The sequence below is a fragment of the Hyaena hyaena genome, unplaced genomic scaffold (genome assembly GCF_003009895.1).
Source record: "Hyaena hyaena isolate Hyena2069 unplaced genomic scaffold, ASM300989v1 scaffold_783, whole genome shotgun sequence".
Lineage (NCBI taxonomy): Eukaryota > Metazoa > Chordata > Mammalia > Carnivora > Hyaenidae > Hyaena > Hyaena hyaena.
Window position 1 is genome coordinate 276,902 of NW_024081416.1, and position 18,822 is coordinate 295,723.

Here is an 18,822-nt window from a genome sequence, read left to right on the forward strand (position 1 = left end):
TTTACTTTGGCCGACCGGCCTACAGACCAATAAAAAACGCCTGCTGCGTCAGAAATTAGCCAATAAGAACAGACTTGCCAGTAGCGCCTACTTTTGTAACTAGACGGTAGGTGGCGCGGTGTGAAGAAACAAGGAGAAACCTTTCTATAGAGTTCCAGAAGGAAAGCGCCCGGGCGTAGCAGAGTGGCGCAGCGGAAGCGTGCTGGGCCCATAACCCAGAGGTCGATGGATCGAAACCATCCTCTGCTACAGGTGGTTTTCTCCTTTTCTTTTCTCCCGCACACTATTCGTAGTTCAAACTTCTTCAGTACCTGTATTATACTTGCCCTTTTGTTACGTTTTCCTTCCTCAAAGTGCAGCCGTTAGAACCCGTTTGTGCCATCAGCAAGTGAAACGGTAAAGGAAGGACTTCGGGCCACACCACGCCCGGGTGGAGTCCACCGAAGGCTGGTAACTTACGGGGGGAAGCGGATTTGAGAAGAGGGGATGTACTGACGGAACCAGAGGGACTCGAAGTGAAACCGAGGCAGCCTCGGAAAGAGGGCTCAGGAAAGGCGGGCGGGGGAAGCGAAGGGAGGAGCCCCGCCCTCACTCCGGCCGCGGCCCGCGCGCCCCCGCGCAGGCGCAGTCCCCGCGGCCGCCGCGCCCTGCGCTGCCCGCGTCGCTCCGCGAGTTGCGGCTTCTCTTGCCCTGGTCGCCGCCGGCTTCCTCCCCGCCTGCGCCGGTTGGAACTTACGCACTCTTGGCGGTTACTCTAAAAATTACAACACACAGCCTTGATTTAGCAAGGTCTGGTTTTACGCAGTACTTTTTACCTTCCTCGTTAAAAGTGCAGGGATCGTGTAATTACATTTACCACCATCACTCCGCGCAGCGTTACGTGCCGTTGTGCAGTTCTGTTACTTTACTGATGCATAGTTTGCGGCGGCTAAATGCACAGATTTCAAGCTTTCCTCTAGGTTAGTTTTGAGTAATGTATTCCGTCCACGCAACCGTCCCCCAGGTTAAGATAAAGAACATTTTTATCGCCTCAGAAAGTTCTCTCACCCCGTTATCCCGCCGCTGGAGAGAATCGCGGTTTCCTGTTCCTGTGAGCGTGGATTAGGCTTGTCTGTCCTTGAACTTCATATCCACGGACTCGTACTGATGTAGTTATTTTTCTTCTAAACTAGTTGCTCTTGCTTGACACGTTTCAAGATCCTCCACGTTTTTGCGTTTATCAGCAGTGTTTTATTTTTATTTATGAGTAGCGTTCCGCTGAGCAAGTACACCCCTTCTCGGCGGAGCCGTCCTCCACCTGGCTCCCCACAGGAACACGTTTTGGTGGTTTCCACTTTGGAGCCATTATGAATAAAGCTGCTACGAACGTTTCTGTGCAAGATCTGTGTGGCCAGACGTATCTGTTTCTGTTGGTAAGTATACATGTGTACAGAATTTAATTTCTGTATATGTTTCTTCTTTATTTTTTTAAGTAAGCTCTACCCCCCACCTGGGTCTCAAATTCAGGACACCTACCCCCAACACCTGATCAAGCGTCCCATGGCCCCACAGACTGAGCCAGCCAGGTACCCCTTTCACCTCTGTTTCTGAAGGACGTGTTCTCCGCATAGGGAACTCTAGCTTGGAGATTATTTTCTTTCAGCACATTTACGATATTATTTTACTATCTTTGGCTTCCATTTTTGCTGTGGGGGAAGAAATTGCCGACCTAATGGTTGCTCTTTTCAAGGTAATCAGTCTTCTTTTTTCCTATTTTATTTAAAAAAATTTTAAGTTTATTTATTTATTTATTTATTTATTTATTTATTTGAAGAGAGAGAAACAGAGCAGATGAGCAAGGGAAAGGCAGAGAGGGAGAAAGACCAAGCAGGTTGCTGGTGTAGAGTCTGATGTGGGACTTGAATTTACAAACTGAGAGATCATGACCTGAGCTGAAACCAAGAGCTGGATGCTTAACCCACTGAGCCTCCCAGTCACCCTTTCCTATTTTAAACATTTAGCCTTTCATTTAATTTCCCACTATTTCACCCTGATGTGTCCCAATATGGGTGTTTTTAATCTTACTTGAGGTCTGTTGAACTTCTTGAATCTGTGGCTCAGTGTATTCCATCTATATTTTAAGTTTCTCCACCATAGTTTCTTCAAATATTGCTTCTACCCTGTTTTTTCCCTGCTTCCGGGGCTCCAAATAAAGATGTGTCAGATTTTTTCACAGTATCCTTTCTTTCTAACACTCTTTTATGTTTCTCATTTCTGTTTAATCTGTGCTTCATTGTGGGTGGTTTCTCTGTTCTTTCTTCCAATGCATTACTTGCCTCTCAGTCAAGTCTGTTAAACGCATTGATTAATTCTTAATTTTGTTTTTTTAATATCATGGGTGTGCATTTTCTATCTACTTCTGGTTTACCCAAGTCCAAGATTTCCCCCAAGGACTGCAGCTTTCAGGATTTTTACCCAAAATAGGAAGGTGGTTTGCCAGGTTTCTCACCATCAGGGACGTTTGGACTACAATTTTTGTCTCACTTGCCCCCACACAACCCATTTTCCGTTAGCAGTTCCAATCAGCAAATGACTGCAGGACAAAATCAGTCTTATCATTGTCTTACCTCTTAGATTTCCTGTCTTTCATGCCCTCAACACCAATATTTCTTCACTGTTTTATTAGTGTTTTGAGTTTTTAAAGAATTTCATCCAAAATTTTTAGTTGTCTTCAGCTCAGGGATCGGGTATCTGTTTAATCCACCATTGTTGAAAGAGGGGCTCTAATTACTAAATTCAGTTTTGAGCATAGTCATTTCTCCTGAGCTCCACTCCACTAATTCAATGGCCCCACTGGACACCTCCACTTGGGGACTACAAGCACCTCATACCTAATAAACTAAAATGGTTATCATCACTCCCGTGTGCTTGCTTAGGTAGCACATATAATAAAATTGTCATCACCCCTCAAATACCTGCTTCTATAGCTCCTCAGCAAATAGATGAATATCACCTAAACTTCAGTTATTTGTATACTGAAGCCCAATTGATTCTACTTATAAAACAATTCTCTACAGTCAACATACTATATTATCCGCTTAAAAAGTCATTAAGAGGGATGCCTGGCTGGCTCATGGTAGTACATGCGACTCTTCCTCTTGGGGACATGAATTTGAGCCCCACGTTGGGATTAGTTTACTTTAAAAAATAAAGGGGGCATTATTTTAGGGTTTTTTTTTTATGTTTTATTTATTTCTTTTTTTTTTTTTTAATGTTTTATTTATTTCTAGGAGAGAGAGAGAGACAGCGTGAGCAGGGGAGGGTCAGAGAGAGAGGGAGACAGACTCTGAAACAGGCTCCAGGCTCTGAGCTGGCAGTCAGCACAGAGCCCGATGCGGGGCTCGAACCCACGAACCGTGAGATCATGACCTAAGTGAAAGTCGGACGCTTAACCGACTAAGCCACCCAGGCACCCCTTGTTTTATTTATTTCTGAGAGAGAGAGACAGCATGAGCAGGGGAGGGTCAGAGAGAGAGGGAGATACAGAATCGGAAGTAGGCTCCAGGCTCTGAGCTAGCTGTTAGCACAGAGCCCGACGCGGGGATTGAACCTACGAAATGTGAGATTCTGAGCCGAAGTGGGTCGCTCAACAGACTGAACCACCCAGGCGCCCCTATTTTAGGTTTTTTTTTTTTTTTAAATGTTTTATTTATTTCTAGGAGAGAGAGAGAGAGAGACACAGCGTGAGCAGGGGAGGGCCAGAGAGGGAAGGAGTCACAGACTGAAGCAGGCTCCAGGCTCTGAGCTGGCAGTCAGCACAGAGCCTGACGCGGGGCTCAAACCCACGAACCGCAAGATCATGACCTAAGCGAAAGTCCGACGCTCAACCGACTAAGCCACCCAGGCGCCCCTATTTTAGGTTTTTAAGAGGGTGGATCTCATGTGTTCTTCACATACACACACACACACACACACACACACACAAGAACACAGCGAAACATTTGGAGGTGATGGGTATTTTTACCTTGATATTGTGATGGTTTCACAGGTATATACATGTCCAAATTCATCAACTGTATATATTAAATATGTCCAGTTTATGCCATATCAATTATACCTCAATAAAACTGTTTTGTTTTGTTTTTTTAAGTTCCTCCTCTACCCCCACCCAGGGAGAGAGGCTCTAAGCGTCTTAGAAGCCTTAGCATCTCTAAGCCTTAGAGAGGCTCTAAGCATCTGACTCTTGATTTCAGGTCATGACTTCAAGCCTGCATTGGGCTCTACACTGGGCATGAAGCCTACTTTAAAAAAAAAAAAAAAAGTCCCCACTCCACCCCCAAAAACAGTTTCCCAGTCTCCAATCTACCTCTGTAGGCTCTGGAGCACCCCATAAAGGACAAACACATTATGCCTATTAAGCAAAAGCTTTCATGACCTGCCCTCTGCTCCCCTTTCTTGCCTCTCCTCAGTCATTCCTAAATGCACACACTTTACATTATGCACCAGGATTGAAAACATGAACTCCTACAGCAGCCAGGCTGGTAATGTAAATGAGTGAAGGGAGTGGGGAGGAACGATCATGGACTAGCATCTCAAAGAAGGGATGCAGGACTTACCTATTGCCAACTCTCTGGTATTTTCAGGACAAGTGAGAAATGCCATCTGCCGATTTTTTGGTTGGATTTTTTTTTTAAATAAAGCTCTGTGTCCAACATGGGGCTTGAACTCAGGACACTCAGATCAAGAGTACCGCTCTACCGAGCGAGTCAGTCCGGTGCACCCCATCTGCTGATTTTTAAGTGTAGGCAATTACGTCAACTATAGAGAGAATGCAAGCGGAACAAAACATCCTGCCTCCTGAAGTTGGTCCGTGGGCTGCCGTTCGCTCTAAGACCATCAGAAAAAAATGGTCCGAAAATTCTCCAAAAATGCCAGATATAGGGAATATACTGCTCTCTGCGCAGAATCCCTTGCTCATCATTCCATCCTTGATGAATTATTTCTTTGGAGATTTTCCTGGCCCCAAAGCAAGCTTAAGTCCTCATCTGGGGCTCTAGCAACTTATCCGTCCCTCTGTTGCAGCAGTCGCTCAGGTCACATTACTGCAGTTGGTCCCAAGCCGAGCGCCCCCCAGGCGCGGACTCGGCACAGGCGCACGGATGGCTGGAGGGTCCGGCGCCGCAAGGGCGGCGGCGCCGCGGCGTCGGTGGCTCAGGCTGGCCGCGAGAGGGCACACCGACTCCGCGGCGCGGAGAACGCGCCCGGCGGCCGGGGCCCCCAAACCCTCGCCTCCGCGGGCGTCCCCTCCGGGTCACTTCCAACACCGTCTCCCGCCGCCGCCGCCGCGAACCCACACTCACATTCCGGGAGCGGCCCCGAGTCACTTCTTCCTTCTCCCCACCCCAGCCACCGCGCGCTCTGCTCCCCCTTCCTACAGCCTTTTGGGAACTAAAAGGTTAACTCTGCCCTTCCTCTGGGTCCCTTTTCTGCACTAACCCGCTCAATCTGGAAGCTGGGGGGAGGGGACGGTCCTCGGTGGACTGGGTCATGGGGACCTGGGCTCACCTGCTTTAACGCCCTTTCCAGAAACCCGCCACCCTCCCGCCCACCCCCAGACTCGCACACTCACACCTTTTCTTGCCAAGATCCCAAACCAGCACAGCTCTCTTCCCCAAACGGAACCAGGGAGGGAGGGAGGAGGCGGGGGTGGGGGGCGCAAAAGGGCCCCGGCTGCCCCCACACCAGATGCTCTTCGGGCCTGCTCGCGACCCCGGCGAGCGAGCCCCTTCCGCGCCGCGGCTCTCGAGGGAGGAAGGCGCTGAGGGTCTTCGGGGAAAGCGCGCGGGCTGGGCGCGGACAGGTCCGCGACTTCGGGGCGGGGACGAAGGGGTTAAAGATCCAGTCGCCGAGTCTGGGAGGGGAAGCGGCGGGAGGAAGGGCTCGGAGCCTGGCTCCGGTCCTCCCCTGTCCCCCCCGGACAGCCGGGGACTTGAGCCGGCCGGACGCCCCCGCGGGCACCTTCCCCGGGCAGCGCTCAGGCGCGCACGCACACCCTCGGCTCCCCTTCCCTCGCCCGCGCCCCCCCCCACCCCCTCCCCCGAGCGCTCCAGCGCCTTCTAACACACGGGCACCGGCGCGCTCCCCCACGCGCGTCCTCCAGGCCACGGCGCCCCGCGGCTCGCGCCCACCTGCCCCGCGGCGCCCCCCAGGCGCCCCTCACGCCGCAGCCGGACGGGCAGCGTGCCCCGCGGTGGGCGCGCCCGGTGCCCGCGACCGGCCGCTGAGCCGGAGGGGGCCCAGGAGGCCCTGGTGGGAGCGCCCGCGCGCCGCGCTGCCCGCTGAGGTCATGCTGCGCCCCGGGCGCCCCGCGGGCGCCCGCCTGCTCCTGCCGCCGCCGCTGCTGCTGCTGCTGCTGCTGCTCCCCGGCGGCCACGCGGGAAACCTGACGGTGGCCGTGGTGCTGCCGCTGGCCAACACCTCGTACCCGTGGTCGTGGGCGCGCGTGGGGCCGGCCGTGGAGCTGGCCCTGGCCCGGGTGAGGGCGCGGCCCGACTGGCTGCCCGGCTGGACGGTGCGCACGGTGCTGGGCAGCAGCGAGAACGCGCTGGGCGTCTGCTCCGACACCGCCGCGCCGCTGGCCGCCGTGGACCTCAAGTGGGAGCACAGCCCCGCGGTGTTCCTGGGCCCCGGCTGCGTGTACGCCGCGGCCCCGGTGGGGCGCTTCACGGCGCACTGGCGGGTGCCGCTGCTGACGGCCGGCGCGCCGGCGCTGGGCTTCGGGGCCAAGGACGAGTACGCGCTGACCACCCGCGCGGGGCCCAGCCACGCCAAGCTGGGCGACTTCGTGGCGGCGCTGCACCGACGGCTGGGCTGGGGGCGCCAGGCGCTGGTGCTCTACGCCTACCGGCCCGGCGACGACCAGCCCTGCTTCTTCGTGGTCGAGGGGCTGTACGTGCGCCTGCGCGAGCGCCTCGACATCAAGGTGGACCACCTGGAGTTCGCCGAGGGCGACCTCCACCACTACTCCCTGCTGCTGCGGACCGTGAGGCGCAAAGGCCGAGGTGAGGGGGCGGCCCTCCCCTGCGGGCTCCGCCACCGGCTTCCCACCGCCTCCCCCGGGCCACGGGGGTGGGGGGCACAGCCCGTCGGCCCCCGGCTTAGCGCCCACCTCTGCTTTCCCCCTCCGTGTTTGGTCAGCTCCCAGCAGCCTCTCCCCCCCCATCTTCCCTCCCACACGCCCTCTCCCCTGCGGCCGGCCCGCCTCCCCCCTCCCTCCCGAGCTGACCCCACCTTCTCCACCTTTGGCTCCGCGATTCCGACTCTCCGGAGTCTGCTCCTTCCCCTCCCCTGCCCCCCCCCCCCCCCCCCCCCCCCCCCCCCCCCCCCCCCCCCCCCCCCCCGCGGGGCCGAGCCCGGTCCGGAGTCCGTGTCGCGCTCTCCGGGTCGGGCTTCCCTCTCGTCTCTCTGACCACCCCCGCCCCCCAGTTATCTACATATGCAGCTCCCCGGACGCCTTCAGAACCCTGATGCTGTTGGCCCTGGAAGCGGGCCTGGGGGGCGAGGAGTATGTGTTCTTCCACCTGGACCTGTTCGGACTCAGCCTGCGCGGTGCCCGCGGCCGCGCGCCCCCCAGGCCCTGGGAGAGAGGGGACGGGCAGGACGCGCGCGCCCGCCGCGCCTTCCAGGTGAGTCCCGGCGGAGCCCAGGCCGCGGGGCTCTGTGCTGGTGGCACATAGCTCCGGGCGCTGGCTGCCTCGGGGTCGAAGGGCTCCAGAAAAGGGGTCCTTGACTGCTCGGGGGTTGGTGAGGGAGGGCAGGAGGGGCCAGGAGGCTTCAGAGCTGGGGGGCCACAAAGACGGCCGGATGGTCTTCCGGCGGGAGAGGGTCCCAGCCCCACAGACTAACAGGACTTGGGAAGTGGTCGCACTGGAGCAGGGAGCACCTCACACGTGGCACCGAGTGGGTCCACTTGCACCTTGAGCTAAGCTGAGATGCACGGGGGGGGGGGCGGGGGGGGAGGCCTGCGTGGTCTCCCAGCTCTCCCCTCTCGGCTGACCCTCCTCAGGCCGCCAAAATCATTACGTATAAAGAGCCGGACAATCCCGAGTACTTGGAATTCCTGCAGCAGCTAAAGCACTTGGCCCAGGAGCAGTTCAACTTCACCCTGGAGGACGGCCTGGTAGGAGGGGTCCAGGGACCCTCCAGCACGGACGCCTCGGTCCTGCTGGTGTCCAGCCTGTTCTCTCAGCCACCTGCATATTCCCAGGCCTCCCCTCCCCTCCCCACCGCTCCCACCTTCTCCTGACAACTGGAGGGACACGGACAAGCTGTCCAGCCTCTGGAAGTCAGGTCCCCACCAGCGTCCTGCTGTCTGCGAGCAGGGTCCCAGGCAGAGGCCTGTGTGGAGGCGTCTCACAAATAGCCACATCTCTGTCCGCAGGGGTGTTGCCCCCAACCCTTTCCCCACGGCCCTCCCCTCGCGCCCACGCCCCTCGCACACACACACCCCCCGCGCCCTCCGCCCATCGCACCCCTGCCCCGCCAACCCCGCTTCCTCTGCAGGTGAACACCATCCCAGCATCCTTCCACGATGGGCTTCTGCTCTACGTCCAGGCGGTGACGGAGACTCTGGCACGTGGGGGAACTTTCACTGATGGCGAGGCTGTCACTCAGCGGATGTGGAACCGAAGCTTCCAAGGTCAGGGGCTGGAGGCGGCAGGGAGAGTCCAGCTAGGGGCGCCCCGAGCAGGAGGCCACGGGAAGCCTCTGGCCTGCGGCTCAGGGGTCACCTACCCACGCCAGCCCTTCCCTCTCCTGTAAGGAAGCTCCACAGCTCCCCGCGGGCCTCCTTCCCCATCCCCACCTCCAGCAGGAAGTCCTCCTAAGTGCCCAACTTCACTCATTCCTTCTGCTGAAATGTATGTCCCTCTCGTTATTGTTATTGTATGTAATACGTATCCTATGATGTGTTTGGAAGGGAAGGCAAAGGAGATCAAGGGATGGAGATCAGGTAGGGGTGGGTGGTGGGTACCCTCCCGAACTCCCACTTTCTCAAAACAGCCATGTTCCTTCGTGCCCCAGGGGTGACAGGCTACTGGAAGATGGATGGCAATGGCGATCGGGAGACAGACTTCTCTCTCTGGGATATGCATCCTGAGACTGGCACTTTCCAGGTAAGATTGTACCCCCACAAGACAGTGCCATCTGGGAATGATGTCTTGCCCCCCCCCCTTCCCCCGTGGCCCTGGCTCCGTAGTCACCCTACCGTGCTTGCTCACCTTTGGAGAGCCCTGGATAGAAGAGACCCAGCTCTGGTCTAGGGGAGCAACCAGAATGACAGGGACTCACAGGCACTCCCCTTGAGGAACCCCATGTCTGAGGAGGGGGCACAGCCCTACCTTCAGGAAGTCCCACATCTCCTAAGACAGGCAGACCCCTCTCCCAGCAGAGAGAGGCTCATGAGGGGGAGGGGGGGGCACACACGGCTCTTTAAATTCAGTCAGGAACAGGAAGGAATTGAGGCCACAAACGCTAAGGAGCAGATCATTCGGGGAAGACTTCCTGGAGGAGGGATACATGGATTAGGTCTGGGAATGTGGACTGAGAACACTGTCTTTTCCTGTTTCCGATGTGCTTCAGCCCAAAATTATAAACTCCCTGATGCTGAGTAGGGGTGCGACATGGAGTTTTCTTTACAAAGCCCTTGAGTAGTTTTCAGCCCTTCCCACTCTGATGACCGGGGTATGAGGGGCTTGGTAAACTGTTCACAGCCCAGACACAGGCCTGGGGAGCAGAGGCCGGGGGAGCAGAGACCGGGCAGGTGGGAGGCAGCTCAGTTCCCTGGACGGGAGGCGTCACCCCAGGCCTTGCCCGCCTACCACTCCCGCCCTCCTGTAGGTGGTTCTGAACTACAACGGGACCTCTCGAGAGCTGGTGGCCGTGCCAGGGCACGAACTGAACTGGCCCCTGGGCCACCCACCTCCTGATATCCCCAAGTGTGGCTTTGACAACGAGGACCCAGCGTGCAACCAAGGTGACTGCCTCTTGCCTTCCGGGCCTCCAGCTGGAGACGCTCCTGCTGCAGGAGTCAGACGGGTGCTCCTCTCCCACACAGGGTTTTCTGGAGAGCCTTCTGCCTTTACCTCCCTCCATCCACCTTCCTAGTCCACTGACTGACTGTCAGAAGGTTCCTCCTCGTGCCCTCTTAACCAAAATCTCTCTTGCTACCACTTGGACTCCTCCGCAGACCACTTTTCCACCCTGGAAGTGCTGGCTTTGGTGGGCAGCCTCTCCCTGCTCAGCATCCTGACCATCTCCTTCTTCATATACAGGTGAGACTTGGAAGAGGGTGGGGAGTGAGGCCGGGGGGCCTGGAGACCTAGCAGGCGAGGTGGCGGGGCCCTGGGGGCGGGGGCGGGACAGGAGGAAGGCCAGGGGAGACAGGGAGGAGGGTACAGGGGCCCGAAGGGTCTGGGAGATCTGAGAAGGGCAGAGCAGCCTGGCATCACAGGCGCATGAGTTCTGGCCTGTGGGCTGGTCCGCCCTCCCTTCCTGCTCATGCAGACCTGACGGGGAACAAGGGTTCAACCCCTGTGGGACTGGGCCCAGTGAGCTGAGCAAGGGTGCCGAGCACAGACTGGAGAGGGGAGGTCGACCCCCCCCCCCCCCCCCCCCCCCCCCCCCCCCCCGCCACCTCCCAGCAGGAGGCTGGCGTGAAATGCAGACATTAACAGGCACCGGAGGAGGGAGACAGGAAAGTCCAGGCTGGGTGAGCAGGCACCTCCACGCCCAATATTTCTTTTTGTGCATATAACAATGCTTTGAAATAAATGTCGAGGTCGCCCATCCCCAAATCAGGACATTTGGACATGAGGACATGAGACTCAGAGACATGAACTGACTGCCCAAGGTCCCCACGAGGCAGGCAAAGCTTGGGCCACACCTCCCGGCCCGGCCCGGCTGTCGGCCGCCGGGCTGATGCCCCTGGCCGTCTCTGAGCACACACAGTGGCCCTGGGCTCTGAGGCCGGGGTCCGGGGTTCAGACATGGGTCCCATGGAGGTTTCATGCCCCAGGAAGATGCAGCTGGAGAAGGAACTGGCCTCAGAGCTGTGGCGGGTCCGCTGGGAGGATGTGCAGCCCAGCAGCCTGGACAGGCACCTCCGGAGCGCAGGCAGCCGGCTGACCCTCAGCGGGGTGAGAAGCACTTGTGGGGGCGGACAGAGGGGAGCCGGGGCCGGGCAGTGCCTGCTGGGCAGGGCGGGCAGCCAGGTTCTAATCCCAGCCTTGCCTCTGCTTGCTGTGTGACCTTGGACAAGTCCTGTTCCCCTCAGAGACTACCTCAGGTGATGGTCACGTGCGCAGAGCTTCCTGCACCAGAGGCTTTCAAAGATCAAACATAGTGGATGTGAAAATACATTTAAAAAAATAAAACAGGGGCGCCTGAGTGGCGCAGTCAGTTAAGCGGCTGACTCCTGATTTCGGCTCAGGTCATGATCTCACGGTTCGTGCCCCACGTCGGGCTATGTGCTGACAATGCAGAGCCTGCTTGGGATTCTCTCTCTCTCTCTCTCTCTCAAAAATATACATTGAAAACATTTAAAAATGAGGAAAGGATCTCCTAATGTGGAATGAGAAGCAGGAGGGCGCGGAGCTCAGGCCGTCAGGACAGAGAGCCGAGCTGGTGGCGGGGCTCCCGGGCTGCCCGTCCCTCCTGCTCTGTCCCTCCAGAGAGGCTCCAATTACGGCTCCCTGCTGACCACAGAGGGCCAGTTCCAGGTGTTTGCCAAGACGGCGTACTATAAGGTGGGCCAGGGGAAAGGAAGAGTGTGGGTCCTCGGGGCGGGCAGCGCTGCAGTCCTCCGGCTCGGGGTGGGTCCCGGGGCCAGCAATTGGCATCACCACCACTGGGCCATCTCACAGTGACAACCTCCATTCCTTGTCCAGGGCAACCTCGTGGCTGTGAAGCGTGTGAATCGTAAGCGCATCGAGCTGACTCGAAAAGTGCTGTTTGAACTGAAGCATGTAACGTCGGGCGAGTGAGGCAGTGGCCTAGGGGAGGTCCCCGGGGACACAGGAGGTGGGGGGACTCTGGGGTACCCTACGAAAGGGATGGACCCTGCATATTGGAGGAAGAGAGTCCCAGAGGGGAGAAGAGACTAGCAGAGGAAGCCTGGAGGGGGTTCCTTGAGGGGCTGCACTCGATGCCCCTGGTGGGTGCGGGATTAGGAGGCAGAGTGAGTGGGGAGCAGGAGCTGCGGAGGGAGTCGCCAGAGTCCCGGGGTGTCCGCAGGGAGTGAACAGGCACTGAGGACACTAGGGCCCCTGGGGGTGGGAGGGCCACTTGGTGAGGAGGGAGGTCTCTGCCAGGCTCCTGATGCTCCTTCCACCTGCAGATGCGGGACGTGCAGAACGAACACCTGACCAGGTTTGTGGGTGCCTGCACTGACCCCCCCAACATCTGTATCCTCACAGAGTACTGTCCCCGTGGGAGCTTGCAGGTGAGGGGACCCGCGGGGTCAGGGGACATGGGCCTCGCCCTGGTTCTGTTGCCTACTGCCATATGGCCCCCGGCAAACTCCTTTCTGACTTTATCTGCCCCGTCTGTAAAGGGGGGCACGAGAGCAAATCCAAGTTTTTGTCTTTTTGTGCCGGTTTGTGTGACTCGGCCCCTGCATACCTCCTGGGGTCTGCTGGGTGCCTGTCTGACTCTTGTCGCCCAGCAGGACATTCTGGAGAACGAGAGCATCACCTTGGACTGGATGTTCCGGTACTCTCTTACCAATGACATCGTCAAGGTGGGGCCGGGATCCCCCAGGGGATGCGTGGGGCAGCGGCCAGCCGTACTTCTGCCCTGGCCCTGACTGTGGGTCTCACTCACACCAAGACCTCTGCCTCCCCAAACCGCCAGGGCATGCTGTTCCTGCACAACGGGGCCATTTGCTCTCACGGCAACCTCAAGTCCTCCAACTGTGTGGTGGACGGGCGCTTCGTGCTCAAGATCACCGACTTTGGGCTGGAGAGCTTCAGGGACCCAGAACCAGAGCAAGGCCACATCCTCTATGCCAGTGAGCCCCCACTCTGGTCCCCAAGACCTGCCCCACTCCAAGCACAGCCCGAAGGATGCCTGGCCTCTGAAGGGCTTGGCATGCCTTTCTGGATTCCTGGTTGGGTTCATTTGCCAGTGGAGAGGAGAGCCCAACACAGTGGCCCGAGGCTGTGGCTTCCGTAGCACTCCGTGTGACGGCTGCCGATTGACCAGCCATGTCCTCCAGGGCCTTGTTTCCCCCCACCCCTTGGCTTAGGGCCCTTGGCCTGGTGACTCCCGCCCTCTGACCTGCAGAAAAGCTGTGGACGGCCCCGGAGCTCCTGCGAATGGCCTCGCCGCCTGCCCGGGGCTCCCAGGCGGGTGATGTGTACAGCTTTGGGATCATCCTTCAAGAGATTGCCCTGAGGAGCGGGGTATTCCACGTGGAGGGTTTAGACCTCAGCCCCAAAGGTGAGAGACCCACGTGTCCCCTAGCCCTGCCACAGGGTGAGGGACCCTGGAAACACCACCATACCTGCCTCCTGAAATGTTCCGTGGCTGCCTGCCCCAGCGCCCTGGCCTGGCCTGGACCTCCCCACTGTGTCTCACTAGCCCTGGGCTGGCCGCGGCCCTCAGTGCCTCTTGCCCCACCACAGAGATCGTGGAGCGTGTGAGTCGGGGCGAGCAGCCCCCCTTCCGGCCCTCCCTGGCCCTGCAGAGTCACCTGGAGGGGCTGGGCCAGCTGATGCAGCGGTGCTGGGCCGAGGAGCCCCAGGAGCGGCCGCCCTTCCAGCAGATTCGCCTGATGCTGCGCAAGTTCAACAGGTTGCTGGTGTTCGTGCATCTCTCAGCCCCCCGCCCCCGCCCCCAACAGCCACCCTGTGCCCCACACTTAAGTCTTTTCCCAGCAGTGGCAAGGGAGCCCACTCTGGCGCACCGGGCCCTCCTCCTCAGGGGTGCAGAGCAGAGGGGAGCACACACCCCTGGCCTCCCACCCAGCCTCGGGGGCTGTCTGTTGCTCTGTGCCCCACCGATTCCCGCACACCCCTCTGCCAGCCCGTGTGCCCACACTCGGTCCTGACTGATCCCTGTCCACCTCCTTCTAACTTGTTTCTGTTCAACAAAGGCGCAGGAAGTAGCCAGTTTCACTGCAGCTCCCTGGCTCTGGGGTCTCGGAGACGAATGGAACTTTCCTCCTGCCCTTTCCCTGTCCCCCCCCGCCCCCACCCCATGCCATGCTCCCCAGGCCTGGCCACTCCAGGGACCCCACACCGGGCTGACATGCAGCCTGGGTTGGGTGAGCGTGGGGGGGGCCGCTCCAGCGGCTCTCTCACGGCCCCTCACCGCTTCCGGGCCTCAGGGAGCACAGCAGCAACATCCTGGACAACCTGCTGTCCCGCATGGAGCAGTACGCCAACAACCTGGAGGGGCTGGTGGAGGACAGGACCCAGGCCTACCTGGAGGAGAAGCGCAAGGCCGAGGCCCTGCTCTGCCAGATCCTGCCCCAGTGAGTGCCCCGCGCGCCGGCCCTCGGCCTCGCGTCCCGGCCCCACTGCCTGCACTGACCCTGCCCCGCCCCCACAGCTCAGTGGCCGAGCAGCTCAAGCGGGGGGAGACGGTCCAGGCTGAGGCCTTTGACAGTGTCACCATCTACTTCAGCGACATCGTGGGCTTCACGGCCCTGTCGGCAGAGAGCACACCCATGCAGGTCAGTGCGGGCGTGACCGCGGGTGGGGGCCGGGCGCGCGTGCTTGGCCAGCCTTTCCGTCGCATCAGGCCTGCCTTCGGGCCTGCCTTCGCTGTTCCCACTTGAGCCCTTACTCCACACCCGTCTTGGCTTCTCTTCCCTTGCAGGTGGTGACCCTGCTCAATGACCTGTACACGTGCTTTGATGCCGTCATAGACAACTTCGATGTGTACAAGGTGAGGGTGGGAACAGGGATGGAGAGGGACAGAAAGATGGTGATGGACAGGGTCAGAGAAAGGTGAAGGGCAGAATGACAGAGCCTCAGGAGAGAAGACCCAGGGACAGGCAGGGAAAGGACGCAACGGATGGGGTCACCGAACCCGTGTGGGGGTGGCGCGGGGAAGAGAAATTTCCAGCGCTTGGGTCCTGCATCCTCTGGCGGCCCGGCAGGTGGAGACCATTGGCGACGCCTACATGGTCGTGTCCGGGCTCCCGGTGCGGAATGGGCTGCTGCACGCCCGCGAGGTGGCCCGCATGGCCCTGGCGCTGCTGGACGCGGTACGCTCCTTCCGCATCCGCCACCGGCCGCAGGAGGAGCTGCGCTTGCGAATCGGCATCCACACAGGTGAGGGAGACAGACAGACAGACACACACACACACACACACACACACACACACACACACGGACTCCCCGGGGCTTCAGATCCCACCCCTTGAACGCCCCTCCCCACGTTGCCTCCACCCCGCCAGGACCCGTGTGCGCAGGCGTGGTCGGGCTGAAGATGCCCCGCTACTGCCTCTTCGGAGATACAGTCAACACCGCCTCCAGGATGGAGTCTAATGGGGAAGGTAAGGCGGCTGCTGGCGGGAGGGCCTGACAGGCTTCAGCGCGTCAGTGGCAGGCGGCTCACCCCACCCACAGGGCCCCTCCGCTGGCTCTTGCGTGTGGCAGAGGGCTGGGTGTGAATCTCTGCTCGCGGCCCACACAGCTGTGGGTCAATTTGTCACGCCTCCTGAGCCTCGGTTTTCCTCATCTGTAAGAGGATAAAATGTGTACCTTAGAAGAGTTCCGAACGAAGGCCATATGACATGACTAAGACACAACTGTCCTTCAGCTTTTCTGAGCTTCAACTGTTTATCTCTAAAAGGACACCTGCCCCAGGCCCCTGGGACCCCAGCACAGGCCTGGGCGCGCAGCAGGTACCTAGTACCTGACACAGCACGCTCCTGCTGCGTCCAGCACAATTCAATTCAGGAAACAGGCGCTGAATAACTACTGAGCGCCAGGCTCTGGGGTACGAAGATCACCCAGACGGGTAATCAGCTGGGGGGGGGGGCGGTCTCCCGGGAGAAGGGCTACTTCTGTACTCAGCAGGCGCTCCCTGGTGACTGCGTCTGGGGCAGTGAGAGCAGGGGAAAGCCTCTCACTAAGGTCCAGTCTTCAAGGAGCACATTCTCAGAAATGTTTCAACAACAAAAACGAGGCCGCTCTGACGCAGCCCCCAGGAGTGCTGGGAGTGAGTTTAGCCGGGGGGGGGGGGGCAGGTACCAGGTCAGGAGTTAGAGCCTGGCTCTGACCCCAGCAGTTTGGGCAGATGCCTGCCCCCCAGGCCTCAGTTCCCTCAGCCACAAAATGAGCGTGAGTATTACAAGCACTTGCAGAGTGCTTCCTGCGTGGCCGACTCGGCTGAAGTACCTGGTTGGCAGTTTGTTTGATCCTCATGAGGAGGCCTTGAGATGGATACTGTCTCCATCAGAATTTTACAGACTAAGAAAATGAGGCACAGAGAGTTATATTATTTCTCCAAGCAACTGTCCCACCTGGGATTCACTAGACAGAACAGGACCCAAACTCTGAGCCGCTGATCGCCATGCTACACTGTCCGTCTGGAGCCTGATGACACTTTGGAATGCTATCTCCTAGGATTTTCTTTCTATAATTCGTGTTGTCCATCCCAGCAGTCTCTGTCACGGGACCCTATCGATCACTTGAAATGTGCTTGTGCAAATGAAGCACTGGATTTTTAACTGTATTTAGTTTTAATTAGTTTCATTTTTTTATTTAAAAAAATTTTAATGTTTTATTTCTGAGAGAGAGAGAGAGGCAGCGTGAGCAGGGGAGGGTCAGAGAGAGAGGGAGACACAGAATCCGAAACAGGCTCCAGGCTCTGAGCTGCCAGCACAGAGCCCAACGCGGGGTCGAACCCACGAACTGTGAGAGCATGACCTGAGCCGAAGTCGGACGCTTAACTGACTGAGCCACCCAGGCGCCCCTAGTTTAAATTTAAATAGCCCCCAGTGACTAGCGGCTACGGTGTTGGACAGCACAGCTCTCGAATTCTAAGGGAAAGGCCAGTACGCCAGACACCACGTGGGCCTGGGGCTCTGAAGGAGGAAGCTTCCTAAGAACGACCAGAGGGCGAGCTGCAGGTGCCAATCTCCCCGCCATTTCTTCCATCCCCCACCTTCCCTCACCCTCCCTGTCCTTCCCAGCCCTGAAGATCCACTTGTCTTCTGAGACCAAGGCTGTCCTGGAAGAGTTCGGTGGTTTCGAGCTCGAGCTTCGAGGGGACGTAGAAATGAAGGTAGAGAGAAAGGCCCTACCCTCGCCATCCCTTGTGGACCAGAGGGTGGCTCCCCTCACCCCTTCTCAAGCAGCCAACCCCACTCCCATCCCGAAGCCTTGCCTCTGATTTGGGAAGGTGGGTCAGTGTACGACTCCCTATCCCTACCTCCTCTTCTCTCTCCCTCCAGGGCAAAGGCAAAGTGAGGACCTACTGGCTCCTGGGGGAGCGGAGTGGTAGCACTCGAGGCTGAACTGCCCCCCACCTTGGCCTTCCACGCCCCCTTCCCTGCGCCAGAGGTAACAGAGAGGGGCCAGGTCCCGGCTTCACTCACAGCAGCCCCACTGCCAAAGGATCGGAGTAGTTGTTTGACCAACCCAAGCTTGCTAACCCCAGTGGAGACACCAGACGTGACCTCTGATGGAGGAGTGGTGTCGGGGAGAACCTGGGAGTTCGTGGGACTGGACCAAAGCACACGGTCATACCCAGTGGCACACACAGACAAGTGTACCCACTCTCCACCCGGACTCGAGCCAGGCCAGGGGGTGGACTCCACCTTGAGACACTGTGACTTCTATGGGGACGGGGAAGAGCCACCTTAGAGGTAACAGGAAAAGGGACTATAGGTGAATCTAGGGGGTGAGGGGAGTCCACATCTAGGTCCAGCCCACGTGGGCCACAAACACCCCCCCCACACCCTCCCCAGCATTGGGTACCGTGCACAGTGGAGGGGGGAGCGGCATGCCTTGTTTCTCCTATGAGCAGAGACCATTAACATCTTTATTCCAGTGAATGTCTCTGGAAGGGCAGCCAGTGGGTGGCCAGAAAACATACCATGCTCCCGCCCTCTGCTCCGCATAAGATGCTTCCTGGGCTGGGGACTGGTATCTTCATGCCAGCCTGTAAATTACCCCAGCAGTGCTGACACTTTTGGTCTAAGGACCTGTTTACACCCTTAAGAATTACTGAGGGCTCCAAAGAGGTTTTATGTGGATTCAATCCATCCATATATACTATATTAGAAATGAAAACAAGTCCTTATTAACTCATTTAAATAATAAACCAATCACATGTTTATAAATTTTTACTGTCTTATCGAGGACAGCCTTAAGAGAAACTGGCTTTTTCATTTTTCATTTTTTACTGCCAGCGTGTGGGAATGAAGAGTACGGGGCCTCATTCGGTGCCACTGCCTCGGTTCGTGGAAAGACGCCGGCAGTTTTCCCTCATTGCCCCCCGCCCTCGACACCCCCGTCCAGTCCCCGAGGCCTGTTCGGGCCCCATCCATCCCGACAGGGCCGCGGGGCCACAGCAGGTGGGGACGGCTCACGACCCAGTGTGCGGCGAGCGTGGGGGCTCGAGGGAGAGGCCTGGGCGCCGGGATGGACCCTCTCCGACCTCAACTGAGATTTGGGGACTGTCCACCTGCCCCTCCACCCCCACACCAGTGTAGACAAATGTGAGTGATAGTGTGCAAAACGAGTCTCCCTGGCCCTGCTCCAGCCGCCCACCCCCAGCCCTTCCGGACAGGCGGGCGGGAATGCGAACGAATGCGGGGGAGAGGCG

The 18,822-nt window shown here is 58.3% G+C and overlaps 1 protein-coding gene and 1 non-coding gene across 4 annotated transcripts; both read left to right on the forward strand.

Annotated features, from left to right (window-relative positions):
• Positions 1 to 177: 177 nt before the first annotated feature.
• TRNAM-CAU lies at positions 178 to 249 on the forward strand. Its single transcript has one exon. It is a non-coding gene; the product is annotated as a tRNA-Met (tRNA).
• A 5,964-nt stretch (positions 250 to 6,213) lies between these two features.
• Positions 6,214 to 18,327, forward strand: NPR1 (natriuretic peptide receptor 1). 3 transcript variants are annotated; one of them, XM_039218979.1, is made up of 22 exons: positions 6,214 to 7,040; positions 7,465 to 7,664; positions 8,045 to 8,158; positions 8,542 to 8,677; positions 9,061 to 9,152; positions 9,877 to 10,012; positions 10,226 to 10,310; positions 11,054 to 11,174; positions 11,709 to 11,783; positions 11,925 to 12,002; positions 12,374 to 12,478; positions 12,701 to 12,775; positions 12,889 to 13,045; positions 13,321 to 13,476; positions 13,662 to 13,830; positions 14,366 to 14,512; positions 14,590 to 14,713; positions 14,860 to 14,928; positions 15,143 to 15,317; positions 15,443 to 15,541; positions 17,186 to 17,277; positions 17,447 to 18,327. In XM_039218979.1, the coding sequence occupies exons 1-22, from the start codon at positions 6,326 to 6,328 to the stop codon at positions 17,507 to 17,509; spliced, it is 3,183 nt and encodes a 1,060-aa protein (XP_039074910.1). In that variant the 5' UTR covers positions 6,214 to 6,325; the 3' UTR covers positions 17,510 to 18,327. The 3 variants fall into 3 exon arrangements, with proteins under 3 accessions (XP_039074910.1, XP_039074911.1, XP_039074909.1); XM_039218980.1 differs by having other exon boundaries at positions 12,704 to 12,775; XM_039218978.1 differs by having other exon boundaries at positions 12,374 to 12,775.
• Positions 18,328 to 18,822: the final 495 nt, after the last annotated feature.